At 33.1% G+C, this 12,408-nt stretch overlaps 1 protein-coding gene across 1 annotated transcript; it reads left to right on the top strand.

Annotated features, from left to right (window-relative positions):
- The first annotated feature begins 1,600 nt into the window (after positions 1-1,600).
- On the top strand, positions 1,601-11,027 carry LOC126748093 (uncharacterized). Its single transcript, XM_050457092.1, has 3 exons — positions 1,601-1,795; positions 3,622-4,317; positions 11,016-11,027. Exons 1-3 carry the CDS (start codon positions 1,601-1,603, stop codon positions 11,025-11,027), a joined length of 903 nt encoding a protein of 300 aa, XP_050313049.1.
- The last annotated feature ends 1,381 nt before the right edge of the window (positions 11,028-12,408 follow it).

The following is a 12,408-nucleotide window of genomic DNA, read 5'->3' as shown; positions in this document are numbered from 1 at the left end:
TGTAACTTTGTTACAATACATTAATTTTGTTATTTTTAGGAGCAAATATATATAACAGAGTCGAGAAGCCAACAATTTGGAAAGATTGTGTACACCAATGCATAACAATTCATAGAGAAGTCATCAAGAAATCATAAGGGGGCGGTACACCAAAATTAGGAGTTGTTGGCTCCTTCATGAATATAAATATGATGATAGTTCAATATGTTATATTTTCTCTACACCAATAATAAAATAACTGATTTATCTCACTGGTGTTACAACTCTTCCTCTTAAATAATGTTCAATAATAATAATCTGTTAAATACCTAATATTTATTCCTCTTGCTATCAATATACTCATCTAAATGTAATTATATTTACGCCTTGCTCTCATGATCACACTGTAGTACATCATCCGCTGGAACGGCGCACGAACCGGTATCAAAGCCAAAAATCGATAACCCCCTGCTAATACCCACACTACGCCGGCAACCCTAAGTTTTTATTTTCGTGCGCTTGAATACGGTTGTATCGTCCGGTTCCCGGTTCTATTTGTTCGTAATAAGTGAAAATGCCTAATCGACGCCATCGTCATATTTCTTTATCATCTTCAGACAGTGAGTCCTCCGACAGCCTTCGTAAGAAATGCAGAATTAGAAGATTAAAAAGGAAAATACATGAATTGGAAAAGGAAAATATATCTCCGAGCGCCATAAAACACAGTAAACGTCGTCGCCGCCGCTCACCCTCGAGTTCGACCCCTTCTTCTACCTGCTCGAGGCAAGGAAATTCTAAAAATAGAAAGGATCGAGGAGGAGGAATCTTGCTCCGATTCCGAAGCGGAAAAACCCAGCTTGCCCAACAGATGGGCGAAGGAATCGGTAAAGAAATTTCGACGCTTGAGAAGAGTGATATCTGACACTTCATCAGAAGATGAACGTAAGTGGCTACTCTTGAATAAGGGAGGCATTTCTTATATCCCTAGCAATTTTGATTAAAATTGACTAGAAGATCATGAATATGATACTGCACAATCATGATCATGATTGCTGCTAAAATGCTGTATTATTCACCTTATTTTGGTTTTTCAGATTCTCCTGCAGAGGGTACCTCGACGAAGGTTTTTAATGAAAATATCCTTAATATTTTAAGAATGGATAAGGAAAAGGATTGTTTTTCCGCCTCAATTCAAGCAGACGTAGCACAGCAATGGGAGCTTTTGTTAAGAAAAGGTCTTAATGAAATTGACAGACAAAATATTTTGGATAAATATAAAATTCCTAGGAACTGTACTGCTGCCATTCCTCCTAAATTAAACCCGGAAGTTAAAGCAGCTGTGAATGACACGGCGTTAAAACGTGACCTTAGGTTGGAAAAGGTTCAATCCCAGATGGGATTTGGCTTAGCTGCTCTTTCCAAGGCTATTACTTCTCTCATGTCAGTGGAAGGTGAAATGAATGTAGAGGCCATAGAGGCAATTTGTGATGGGGCTAAACTTTTAGCTGATATCCACCATGACCAGTCTGTTTCTAGGCAGAATGTAATCTGTACATCTTTAGACAAACATTTGAAATCAGTTATTGAAGGCGAAGTCATCTTCTTTAAAAGGCCTATTAGAATGGATACAAAAAATTTAAGGGCAGCCTCCCAGAAGGCACACAACTCTGGGAGGATATTATTAGACCCCCCGGAGCAACTACAAAGGAAAGATGTCGGGTTCCAGACCTCTGCAGTCGTACAGCAGAAGAAACCAGTACATGAACAAGAAGGAAGAGGAGAGGGGTCGACCACGCCGATTTTAGATATAACGGGGGTAAGTGAAGTGTTACATGCTGGAAGATTATCAACATTTCAAAAACAATGGATAGAAACCACTCAAGATCCAGTAAGATTATCATGGGTCGAGGGTTATAAGTTACCTTTTAGTAAACCAGTCAGACAAGAGATGTCTTATTGTTCAAATAAAAGCTGGTCTGCTTCAGATAGACAACATATTCGACTAGAATTATTTAGGCTGCTAAAAATCGGAGTTATAAGAAAGCGTAAGCCTTGTAAAGGCCAGTTTCTATCCAGAATTTTTCTAAACTCTAAACACAATGGTAAAAAACGTTTAATTTTAAATTTAAAAAATTTAAATAGCTTTCTGATGACTCAGCATTTTAAAATGGAAGATCGCAGATGTGTGCAAAAATTTTTGTATCCCAATTCATATATGGCATCTATAGATTTAAAAGACGCATATCATCTCATAAAAGTAGCCAAATGCCATAGAAAGTATTTAAGGTTTAAATTTGAAAATCATATTTATGAGTATACATGTTTACCTTTTGGTCTTTGTAGTGCCCCTATGGTTTTTACAAAGCTGTTAAAACCCGTACTCCATTTATTAAGATCAAAAAATCTTCTATCAGTAGTCTATTTAGATGATTTTTTACTAATTGGTGATTCATACCATGACTGTTTATATAATGTTAAAACGTCTCGACAAGTATTGGAAAAATTGGGGTTTATAGTCAATATCGAAAAGTCTAGTTTTACACCTAGTAAATCATGTAGATTTTTGGGTTTTGTATATAAATACCTCTAAAAAGACCATTGAACTTCCTTTAGATAAACGCCAAGAATTGCTTAATTGGATCAATAACATTTTGGATATTAAAAGTTGTTCTATTCAATACTTTTCTAGATTTGTAGGCAAAATAGTTGCAGCCTCTCCAGCACTTAAATATGGAAAAATGTACTACAAAAATTTTGAGCGTGCAAAGTATTTAGCCTTGGAAAAATCCGAAGGGTCATATAAAAGTAAAATGCAAATTCCTAAGTTCATTCTAAATGACCTGATGTGGTGGAAATCTAATGTTCTTTCTGCTAGCAACTCTATTAAACCTATCCAAAATTATGTAATGGAAATATATTCAGATGCTTCTCAAAAAGGGTGGGGGGCATATTGTGAAGGTAAAAGAGCAAATGGCCAGTGGAGTACTGTGGAGAAACATTGGCATATTAACAGTTTAGAACTGTTAGCAGCCTTCTTCAGCTTAAGTTGTTTTGCGCGTGAAGGTAAAAATAGCAATATTTTATTACATATTGATAATAAAACAGCCTTATCATGTGTTAATCGTATGGGGAGCATTAGATTTCCAAGGCTTAATGAAGTTGCACAAAAAATTTGGAAGTGGTGTGAAAATCGAATAATTTTGTAGTAGCAACCTATATACAATCAAAACTTAATAAAGAGGCAGATTCTGAATCAAGAAAAGATAATTCGGACATAGAATATGAACTATCTTCACCAGCCTTTAATCTAATTTGTAAAAACTTAGGAATTCCGTCTCTTGATCTTTTCGCTAGTAGACTTAATGCAAAATGTAATTCATTCATCTCTTGGCATTGGGATCCCGATGCTTTAACATATGACGCGTTTACCCTTTCTTGGGGCAATCAGTCTGGTTGTTATGCGTTTCCTCCATTTGCGTTAATTCCGAAAGTATTAGAAAAATTAATATGTGATAGGGCGACAGCTATCGTAGTCGTACCTTTTTGGCCGACTCAACCTTGGTTTCCGCTTTTTACTAAGTTGATTAAAGGGAAACCACTATACCTTAATCCTGATAGGCACTTATTAATTTCTGTTGATAGGAAACCGCACCCCCTATGGAGGAAGCTTTCCCTGGTGGCAGCCATATTATCGAGTGCGCCTTTAGAAGGAGAGGATTGACAAAGGAAACCATACAGATTATGATGTCATCAATCTCCCGAGCAACCATGGCACAGTATAGCAGTAGTTTGAAGCTTTGGTGGAAATTCTGCTTTACCAATAACACCAATGTATATTCTAACTGTACAAAACTTATCTTAAGGTTCTTATCTGAAATGTTCCAAGAAGGGGCAGCACACGGCTCTCTAAATTGTGCCAGGTCCGCTCTATCCTTAATTATATCATCAGAAATAGGTTCAGACCCTGAGATTAAGAGGTTTTTTAAGGGTGTTCAAAATTTGAGACCAGGCAAACCAAGATATAACTGGACTTGGAATCCATCTGTTGTGCTAACGTACTTAAGAAGCCTCTATCCAAACAAAAGTTTAACTCTACAGAACCTCACATTTAAACTTTCTACTTTATTAGCCCTAATTACTGCCCATCGGGTGCAATTTTCCTTGATTGAACTGGAAAATATTCATAAAAATCAATCAGGTTTTCAAATTTTAATTAAAGACCGAATTAAAACTAGCGGTAGGAATAAGTTACAACCAGTTTTACGTATTCCATATTATTTAAAAGATTTAACTATATGCGCCGCTACCACCTTGGATGATTATTTAGAAAAAACTTCTGTTCTAAGAGGGAATGTGTCAAAACTATTTATAACCTTTAAAAGACCTTACAGAGCGGCCAAAAGTCAATCTATCAGTCGTTGGATTAAGGTCACTCTTACAAAAAGCGGAATTAACACTGAAATATTTTCGGCACATAGTACTAGACATTCTGTGTCATACGTCGCTAGCGAAAAGTAAAGGGTTGAGTTTAGACTTAATTAAAAATACTGCAGGTTGGACTTCGGACTCAAATTCTTTTGCTAAGTTTTACAACTTACAAATAAAGAGGATTTTGCCCTTTCAGTCCTAGAAAGCAATGATCGCTAGGCTGCTTGTATATCTAGTATACTTACATACTTAGTTCGATTTTGTATAATAATTACTTAGGATTTGATTAAATATCTATATATAAATATCTATATATATATATCTATATATATATAAATATATATATATATATATATATATAACATGTGTATATATATATATATATATATATATTGTTATTATAGGTTAGAGACCCTTGCTATTTACTTATATTTGTTAATCTGTTTCGATATTTTTTGAGGAAGTAATATAATATGTTTTCAACTCTTGTGTATAGAACTATTTATGCCTATGGCAGTAAAGTATATAGATAATAAAAAAGAGAGATCTCAAATCGCTCTAAACATCTACAGTGTGATCATGAGAGCAAGGCGTGAATATAATTATAAGATTAAACGAACTTACCTAAGTGAAGTTCAATCTTAATTATGTTCACGCCTTGCTTGAGTGATCACATCCCGCCTCACCCAAATTATGTTACGCTCGTGATATCCTCGCAACCCTTGTGATCACCGATTTGAGATAAAACCTCAAATAAAAACTGAGGGTTGCCGGCGTAGTGTGTGGGTATTAGCAGGGGGTTATCGATTTTTGGCTTTGATACCGGTTCGTGCGCCGTTCCAGCGGATGATGTACTACAGTGTGATCACTCAAGCAAGGCGTGAACATAATTAAGATTGAACTTCACTTAGGTAAGTTCGTTTAATCTTATAATTTGCACTTATCATGGAAACTGGCAATATAAACTCTATAATGAAAATTGCCATTGTAGATTTTAATGAAAATCAGAGTTTATATCAACATCAGAATTAAAGATTTAAGAAACTGGCTGTTTCATAGTTAAAGATATTTATGAATTTTATCATAAAATCCATATAATATACAAATCTTACCTTCTTTTTACACTCACTCTATTACAAAACACATTTTCCTTTTTCTTATGCACGTACACTTCCATTGTGATGACTTCCTAGTGAAAAACCGGTAAATAATGTCTACTTTGCTTGCACGGTACGGTACGACTCAACTGCAACGAATGTCGGTATAGGTATTGGAATCTGAACGGCAATGAGACTCGGAATCGAAGTGGAACTCGGAATCGAATGATACCAAGTCTGATAAACTTGGTGCCTTTTATATCCTCGGCAGAAATTTAGAAACGCGATTTTTTACGAACCATCTTCAGGATTAGCATTCGGGTAAAAAAAATGCAATCAAGGAAACTCAAAAGAAATTGAGTTTTTCATCGCGAAAACGGTATGAGTGAACAAGAGGAGACATAATATGGTAAACAAACTCAATTTCAGACATCAAAACCAGATATTTTAGGTAAAAATAAGAGTAAAAATAAGTGTTGGCTACACGTGCCGAAGATAACCGGACTTTTCGGGAAAAGTATGGGAAACTATACCATAGTGTATTATGCCTACTGCACAACAAATAACGACCCTTCTATTAGGAGGCCTTTCTGAGATATGTAAGATTTAGAACTTGTATGAAAGAAGATGTAAACAGTGTATATAAAATGAAAGGAAATTTATGAAAACAACTCAAAAACATAAACTCTTGTGATGAAAAAATATTGGTCCTACTCCTAGGAATAACCAGGACTGAAAATAATGAGGATCAGGGATTACAACACAGTTGACGGAGGACTGAGTACAACCCATTAGAAATCTAACCTATATTGGGTACTAACTATCCGGTCTAGAAATCCCTTAGGTTGGTTAATGTACATAATTACAAGTCACCTATTACCCATAGTTTAAGCTTAAAATACACATCATTTTTAAGATAATTATACATTCTGGAATTAAATATTAATGGTGCAAAGCTTTTTGGTAAAATACTGCCTGGGCTGACTCAAATGCCTTTAAAAAAAGTAGAAAAACTGGTAACTTCTTTTAAAGATCAATACGATCCACGATGTATAAATAGCCAATTTGTTTGTGAGCCACACGGTTTGGCCTTCTATTGTTTTGGTAGGAATTTTTGTAAAACACCAAAACTGTTTCGATTTTTTCTGACCGCAATACGCAATTGATATACAAATATTCGGAAAAGTCAAAGCTTTAGAACACCGTCAATAACATTTTCCAATCATTTCCACCCATTTTAAGCCACTAATTCTCAAAATTAAAAAGTCAATACAGCAATTCCCATTTGTCGAAAACCACGCATTCCCATTTATGTTTTTTGTTCCAAATTGGTTGACTATTAATAAAACTATATGCTAGGTTCACACGCATAGTATTCCTAACAATCACTAGTAAAAAGAACACCATATATTAAAATTGACACTATTATTACTGTTACTTTCTTTACATAATTTCAAACCTTAACAAACCCTGTATATTATGACTACTATATAGGAAACCGATGAGCCTTTATACACTTGTATACTTATGACGTCGATTCATGATCGTGTGCTGCTATAAATCAAAATTGATCAGGTCATATTGTTTACTTCAAATATTGTGGTTATCAATAATAATTAAAAAACTTCTACAACGCAAATCGAGCCGTGGGTTAATGCTAGTTAAAAATAATATTGTCCTTATAAATAGCTTCAATATTTCGCTTTTCTTATATACGAACCTGAATATACAAAATACTAAATTTGAATAATCGGTTCTATAGGAAGAAAATTATGATCAAAAAAAGCCCCTAATACAAAATTTCACTAAAACCGGACCAATAGAGAAAAAGTTTTAATGATGGCATGATCCTAAAACTTAATATTTTAAAAATTTGTAAAAAATCAATGAGTCTTTAATAAACCTCAAATATCCAATTTCAATCTAATCAGACCAATACGAAAAATGTTATGATGATCATGTGGCTCTAAAGTCCATAATTTTTAAAATTATTGAATTCTATACTAAACAAATCCCAAATCCACAAATGCATATTTTCAAATATTTTTGAAATATCATAGAACTCCCTTAATACCAAAATCTATATTTTAATTGAAATAGATTAGTACGATCCACGGTATATAAATCCGATTATTTTTAAATGAATAAAACATAACAATTTGTTTTTGGGTCACTCGGTTTGGTCTTTTATTGTTTTGGCAAGTAAAAGGGAATTTTTTTTTTTCATCTGAACGATTTTTGAGGTTTTTCATAGAAAATGGCATTTTGCTGGAAAACGGTATTATTTGAAAAAAAAGGTCGACAGTGGCCAGATAAATTCCTGAGGATAAAACTTATTTTTGTATGTGCTGTAAGTATGCCAATATTAAGCGTCAAAGTAAAAAAACAGCAAAAACTACTCTACGTAGATAATTGTAGAGTATACTAAAAAAGAGGTTTTAAAAGGTTATACATTTTTTTTTTAAATAATATTTACTTTTTTACTGAAATAAGTAGTTTGGTGCTCCAAATATGACATTTTTCTCAAAAAACTCATTCTTTTCGCCGAAACACTTTTTTTTATAAAATGTATCTGTTAGCCTCTAGACCAGTTTGAGTTTTTACTCAATTTTGATTGCTTATAATTACTCACCCTTTATACCGATCTACCCCAAAAAGTATACAGACCTAGGTCTCCTTATAGGCATTTAGGCTAAAAACTTTCAATTAATTTGATAACGTCCAAATTGAGTTCTCGTGACAAAACGAAAAATACCAATTTTTTTGCGAATTTTTGACTTTAGGGCCCTGGCCTTTTGAGGACGAGTTTGGAACTCTTAGGTCTTGTTTTTAAAGAACCTTAAATGAAGCCATTACAGGTTCATCAAAACATAACAGGTTTTGCATTCAGGCCAAATACAATACTTTAACCAATTTTGGCAAATAAAACAGTTATTAAAATTTTAGGTGTCTACATTACTACAAATATTTGTATATAAATTTAAAAATAGGAGGGATTCAAACAAACAGTGTTCTTAAAATTTTTCTAATTAGCAACATAAAATTTGTTTGCTAATTAGCTAAGAAACCAGAGAAATTTTATTGGGTTAATTTTTTTCTTTGGTTTTTTAGCCTTATGTTTGGCACTTGTTTCAGTATAGGAACAGATCTATATCAAAAAAAGTTGCTAATATAGCATTCAGCCAATTAAGGTGCAACTATTGTGCAATAAAATAACATTGTACTTTGCACGTTATCTAACTTTTAAAAAAACATAATAAAAGGGAAACATAGCCATTTGGCTAACTTACATTATAAAAGTCTCAACTTGCATCCTTAGAGTTTGGCACATTAAATGCCAAACACCCTATGGAAAAGTATAACATAATTTTGTCTTTGCTAACTACCTACTAAATATATATAGGATGAAAAAAGGCTTAAAAATTTAATCATCAAAATCAGTCATCAAAAGAATACGCCATTTTAATCCAAAGCTTAGACAATAATCAGGTACGGCAAAAGTCGAATCAAATAAATAAATTAAGAAATAATCTTATAAATAGAAAAATAAAATTATATTTATAATAATCATAATATAATTTTCTTAAAAAAAATTAGACTAATTAAAAGCTAGTATTTTATTGTTATAAGAAACTATTATATTTGATTTCCCTTTAAAAGATTACATAAAACTTAAATACAAAAATCAACTGGCCAGTCTTTTTTAGCTTCGATTTCTCTTTGATCTCATATTTTTCTAAATTTCCAATCATTGGCATCTTTGATTGATAATAGCCTAGAACTTGTCTATTCTCCACTAACACTGGTAATATGTTTTTGTGTCACCTCAGTTTAATAAAGGTAAATCAATAATAATAGACAAAACAATACATTTAAGAAAAATAATATGCCTATATAATTACATTTCATTTGGTTACCTACATGTTAATCTTGGGTTGTTATACGGATCGTGTTTTCGTTCGTTACTTATAAGAAACCGCATAGAGGCGAAATTTTGAACGTCGCGCTTGTACGTAATTGTGCGGGACTTACTTTCTAATAATATGCAATATAAGATTTTTTACAATCACAAGATATAGAGGGTAAAATGTTAAGAATTATAATCTAAATAGTTATTCCATTTTGCCTTTAATACGCAATTGTTTTACCATTAAATATGGTACAATTAAATGTTTTTCCAAAAAGTGGATCATGTTTAGTAAATCTGGCAACATTACGTTCCTACTCCTCCTGAACGCTTGTGATTGGTTTCCCTCGCCGCACGTGTTTTTGTTATGAATTATTTCGATAGTTCATTGGACAGCGTCTTTGTCACCTGTTTACAATGCTTGCTGCCGTTTAAAAACATTGATTACAATTTTACCATTTTTCCTATTGAAGGGTGGACAGTGGCGTAGGTTTTATCGTTGATTTTTGGATTCCGTTGATTTTATATGTTATTTATTATTTTGTTTTATTTGTGGCTATTAATTAAAAAAACTGATATTAGGGTTGTGTATACCTATAAGTAGGTAGTGTAATTCTCGTAGGTTTGGAGTTTCGCTGTTTTATTACTTACATGAAATACCTAATATTTATTTTTTTAGTTTGTTTTATTATTGTCTACATATATACGAATAATAACATTTATTATAATTAATAAATTCACTGAGGGTAAGGTACGTCATAGTCAAACGAGGGAAGTGATAGCAAACGTTTACAGGTTATAATAATTTATTTAAAAAAAAGTGAAATAAATTGTGTCTCTTAAAAAAACAGTAGTTTATATTATATTTTATTACTTTTTGTATTCCAACTATGTATTCAAAATGTTGTTATTAGGATTTGCGATGAAGAAGCTGCAAATAATTCGATGAAATTGCCTCTTAAGCGTAACTTGATCGCGTTTTCCTTTATACCGGAGTCTCCGTATCATCTGTGAGAAAAATTCACAAGGAAGATGAAGAAAGGCGACAAAATAACCCTGATGAAATGTTAGCCAGTCCAGGGAAAAAACGGCCACGGAAAACTGTCGTCGAAAAAGATGAAAGTTTTCATTTTCAAATAGTTAGGCATTGTATCACCAGATTTTACCTGGAATATAAAGTGGTTCCGACAACTAGAAAGTTGTTAAGAAAATTAAAAGAAGAGGCAAATTTTTCTTATTCCAGCGAAACGCTTCGGCTTTTATTAAAGTCAAATGGCTTTTTTTGGCGTAAGTGTCAAAATAAGAGGAAAATCTTAATGGAGAGGCCCAATATTCGTTCCTGGAGATACAAATATCTTCGCGAAATACGAAAATATCGTGAAGAAGGCCGAAACATTATTTACTTGGACGAAACTTGGGTGGATAACGATTTGACGTTCAAGAAATGTTGGCAGAGCGATACGGTTACTGGTGTTTTAAAAAATATTAGTTCAACGGGTAAGCATACAAGACAAAACAGTGTGTATAAGTTACAGTCATATATTTTTTCACGGGTAAGGACCCGTTAAATTTGAAAAATATATATATTTTAAATGATATTTTAGGTCGGCCAATAATTGTTCATGCAGGTTCCGACAAGGGTTTTGTGGACAATGCCTGTATAATATTTAAAGCCGGATTGGCCACAGGTGATTACCATAGCCAAATGAATAGGGAAAATTTTACTAGATGGCTCACGGAAAAACTTCTCTCAAATATACCTGCCAATTCGGTAATAGTGTTAGACAATGCTCCTTATCATTCGGTGCAGGACGATAAAACTCCAACAAAATCCTCTTTAAAAAGAAATATAATCGCGTGGTTAACTAAGAAAGGTAGCTATAACAACTTAATTAAGCCCTTTGAACTGATAAATTATAAATTTGAATTATATAAATGTACCTACATAAGATGTACATACACGATTAGCTAATGAAAACTTTCCACCACAGTTTCTTCAGATATTTTCTTTAAAAAAAAATTGTTGATGATCTTTTTTTGACTTCAGGCGAATAAATTTATTTGGTATTTTCAATCCCTTAACTCTAACCTCCATGCGGGGGTGACTATCAACCCCAAAATCTTAAATAGGAAGGGGTGTCGAGTGATACCCTTACCATTTAAGATTTTGGGGTTGACAGTCACCTCTGCGTGGAATTAAAGTTAAGGGGTTAAAAATACCAAATAAATTTGTCCCTTGCAGTCTAATATCAATTGACAAAAAAATTTTTTTTTAAGAAAATGGCAGAAAAAAATGGGGTGGAATAAGGTTTATCCTGTATATTATTATATATTAAATATACTATATGTTATAGGTATAAGTCACGATGCAAGTGCCAGAAAATTTGATCTTTTCGATTTGGTTTTACGCCACAAACCACCTGGTGACCAAAAAAACTATATAGTAGATCGGATTATAAGGTCCCATGGGCATACTCCATTAAGAACACCGCCTTATTTATGCGAGTTAAACCCAATTGAATTAGCTTGAGCAAGACTCAAATTTTTAATAAGAACTCGGAATACTACTGGCCATTTTAACATTACAACCTTAAAGGAGGTTACTGAGGATGCTATATCCTCGATTTCCGAAAATAATTGGCAGAAATTTGCCAGCACGTCAGAACTGTGGAGGATAAATTCTGGGAAACTAACCAAATCATGGAAGAAATCGAGCCCCTTGTCATTACAATAGAAAATGAGGACAGTGACACTAATGGCAGTAGTAGTGAAGACGATAGTGAATACGAGGCTGAAGGTAAAGAAAACGAGCTCGCTTATTTCACCAGTGAAAATAAAAACATGTTTAAGTGAAGTGTGTGAGACTTACAAAAACATTAACATAAATAACAGTAAACGAAAAATTACGTAAGTTATTTACCTTATATTTTTCTCAAATTACCTTACTTTTTCGGAAATACCAAAAAGAGTGAAAATTTCGCATAAAAAAAACATAAA

Source organism: Anthonomus grandis, chromosome 21, assembly GCF_022605725.1.
Source record: "Anthonomus grandis grandis chromosome 21, icAntGran1.3, whole genome shotgun sequence".
In the NCBI taxonomy this organism is placed as follows: domain Eukaryota; kingdom Metazoa; phylum Arthropoda; class Insecta; order Coleoptera; family Curculionidae; genus Anthonomus; species Anthonomus grandis.
This window is presented reverse-complemented; position numbering and strand designations above follow the sequence as displayed.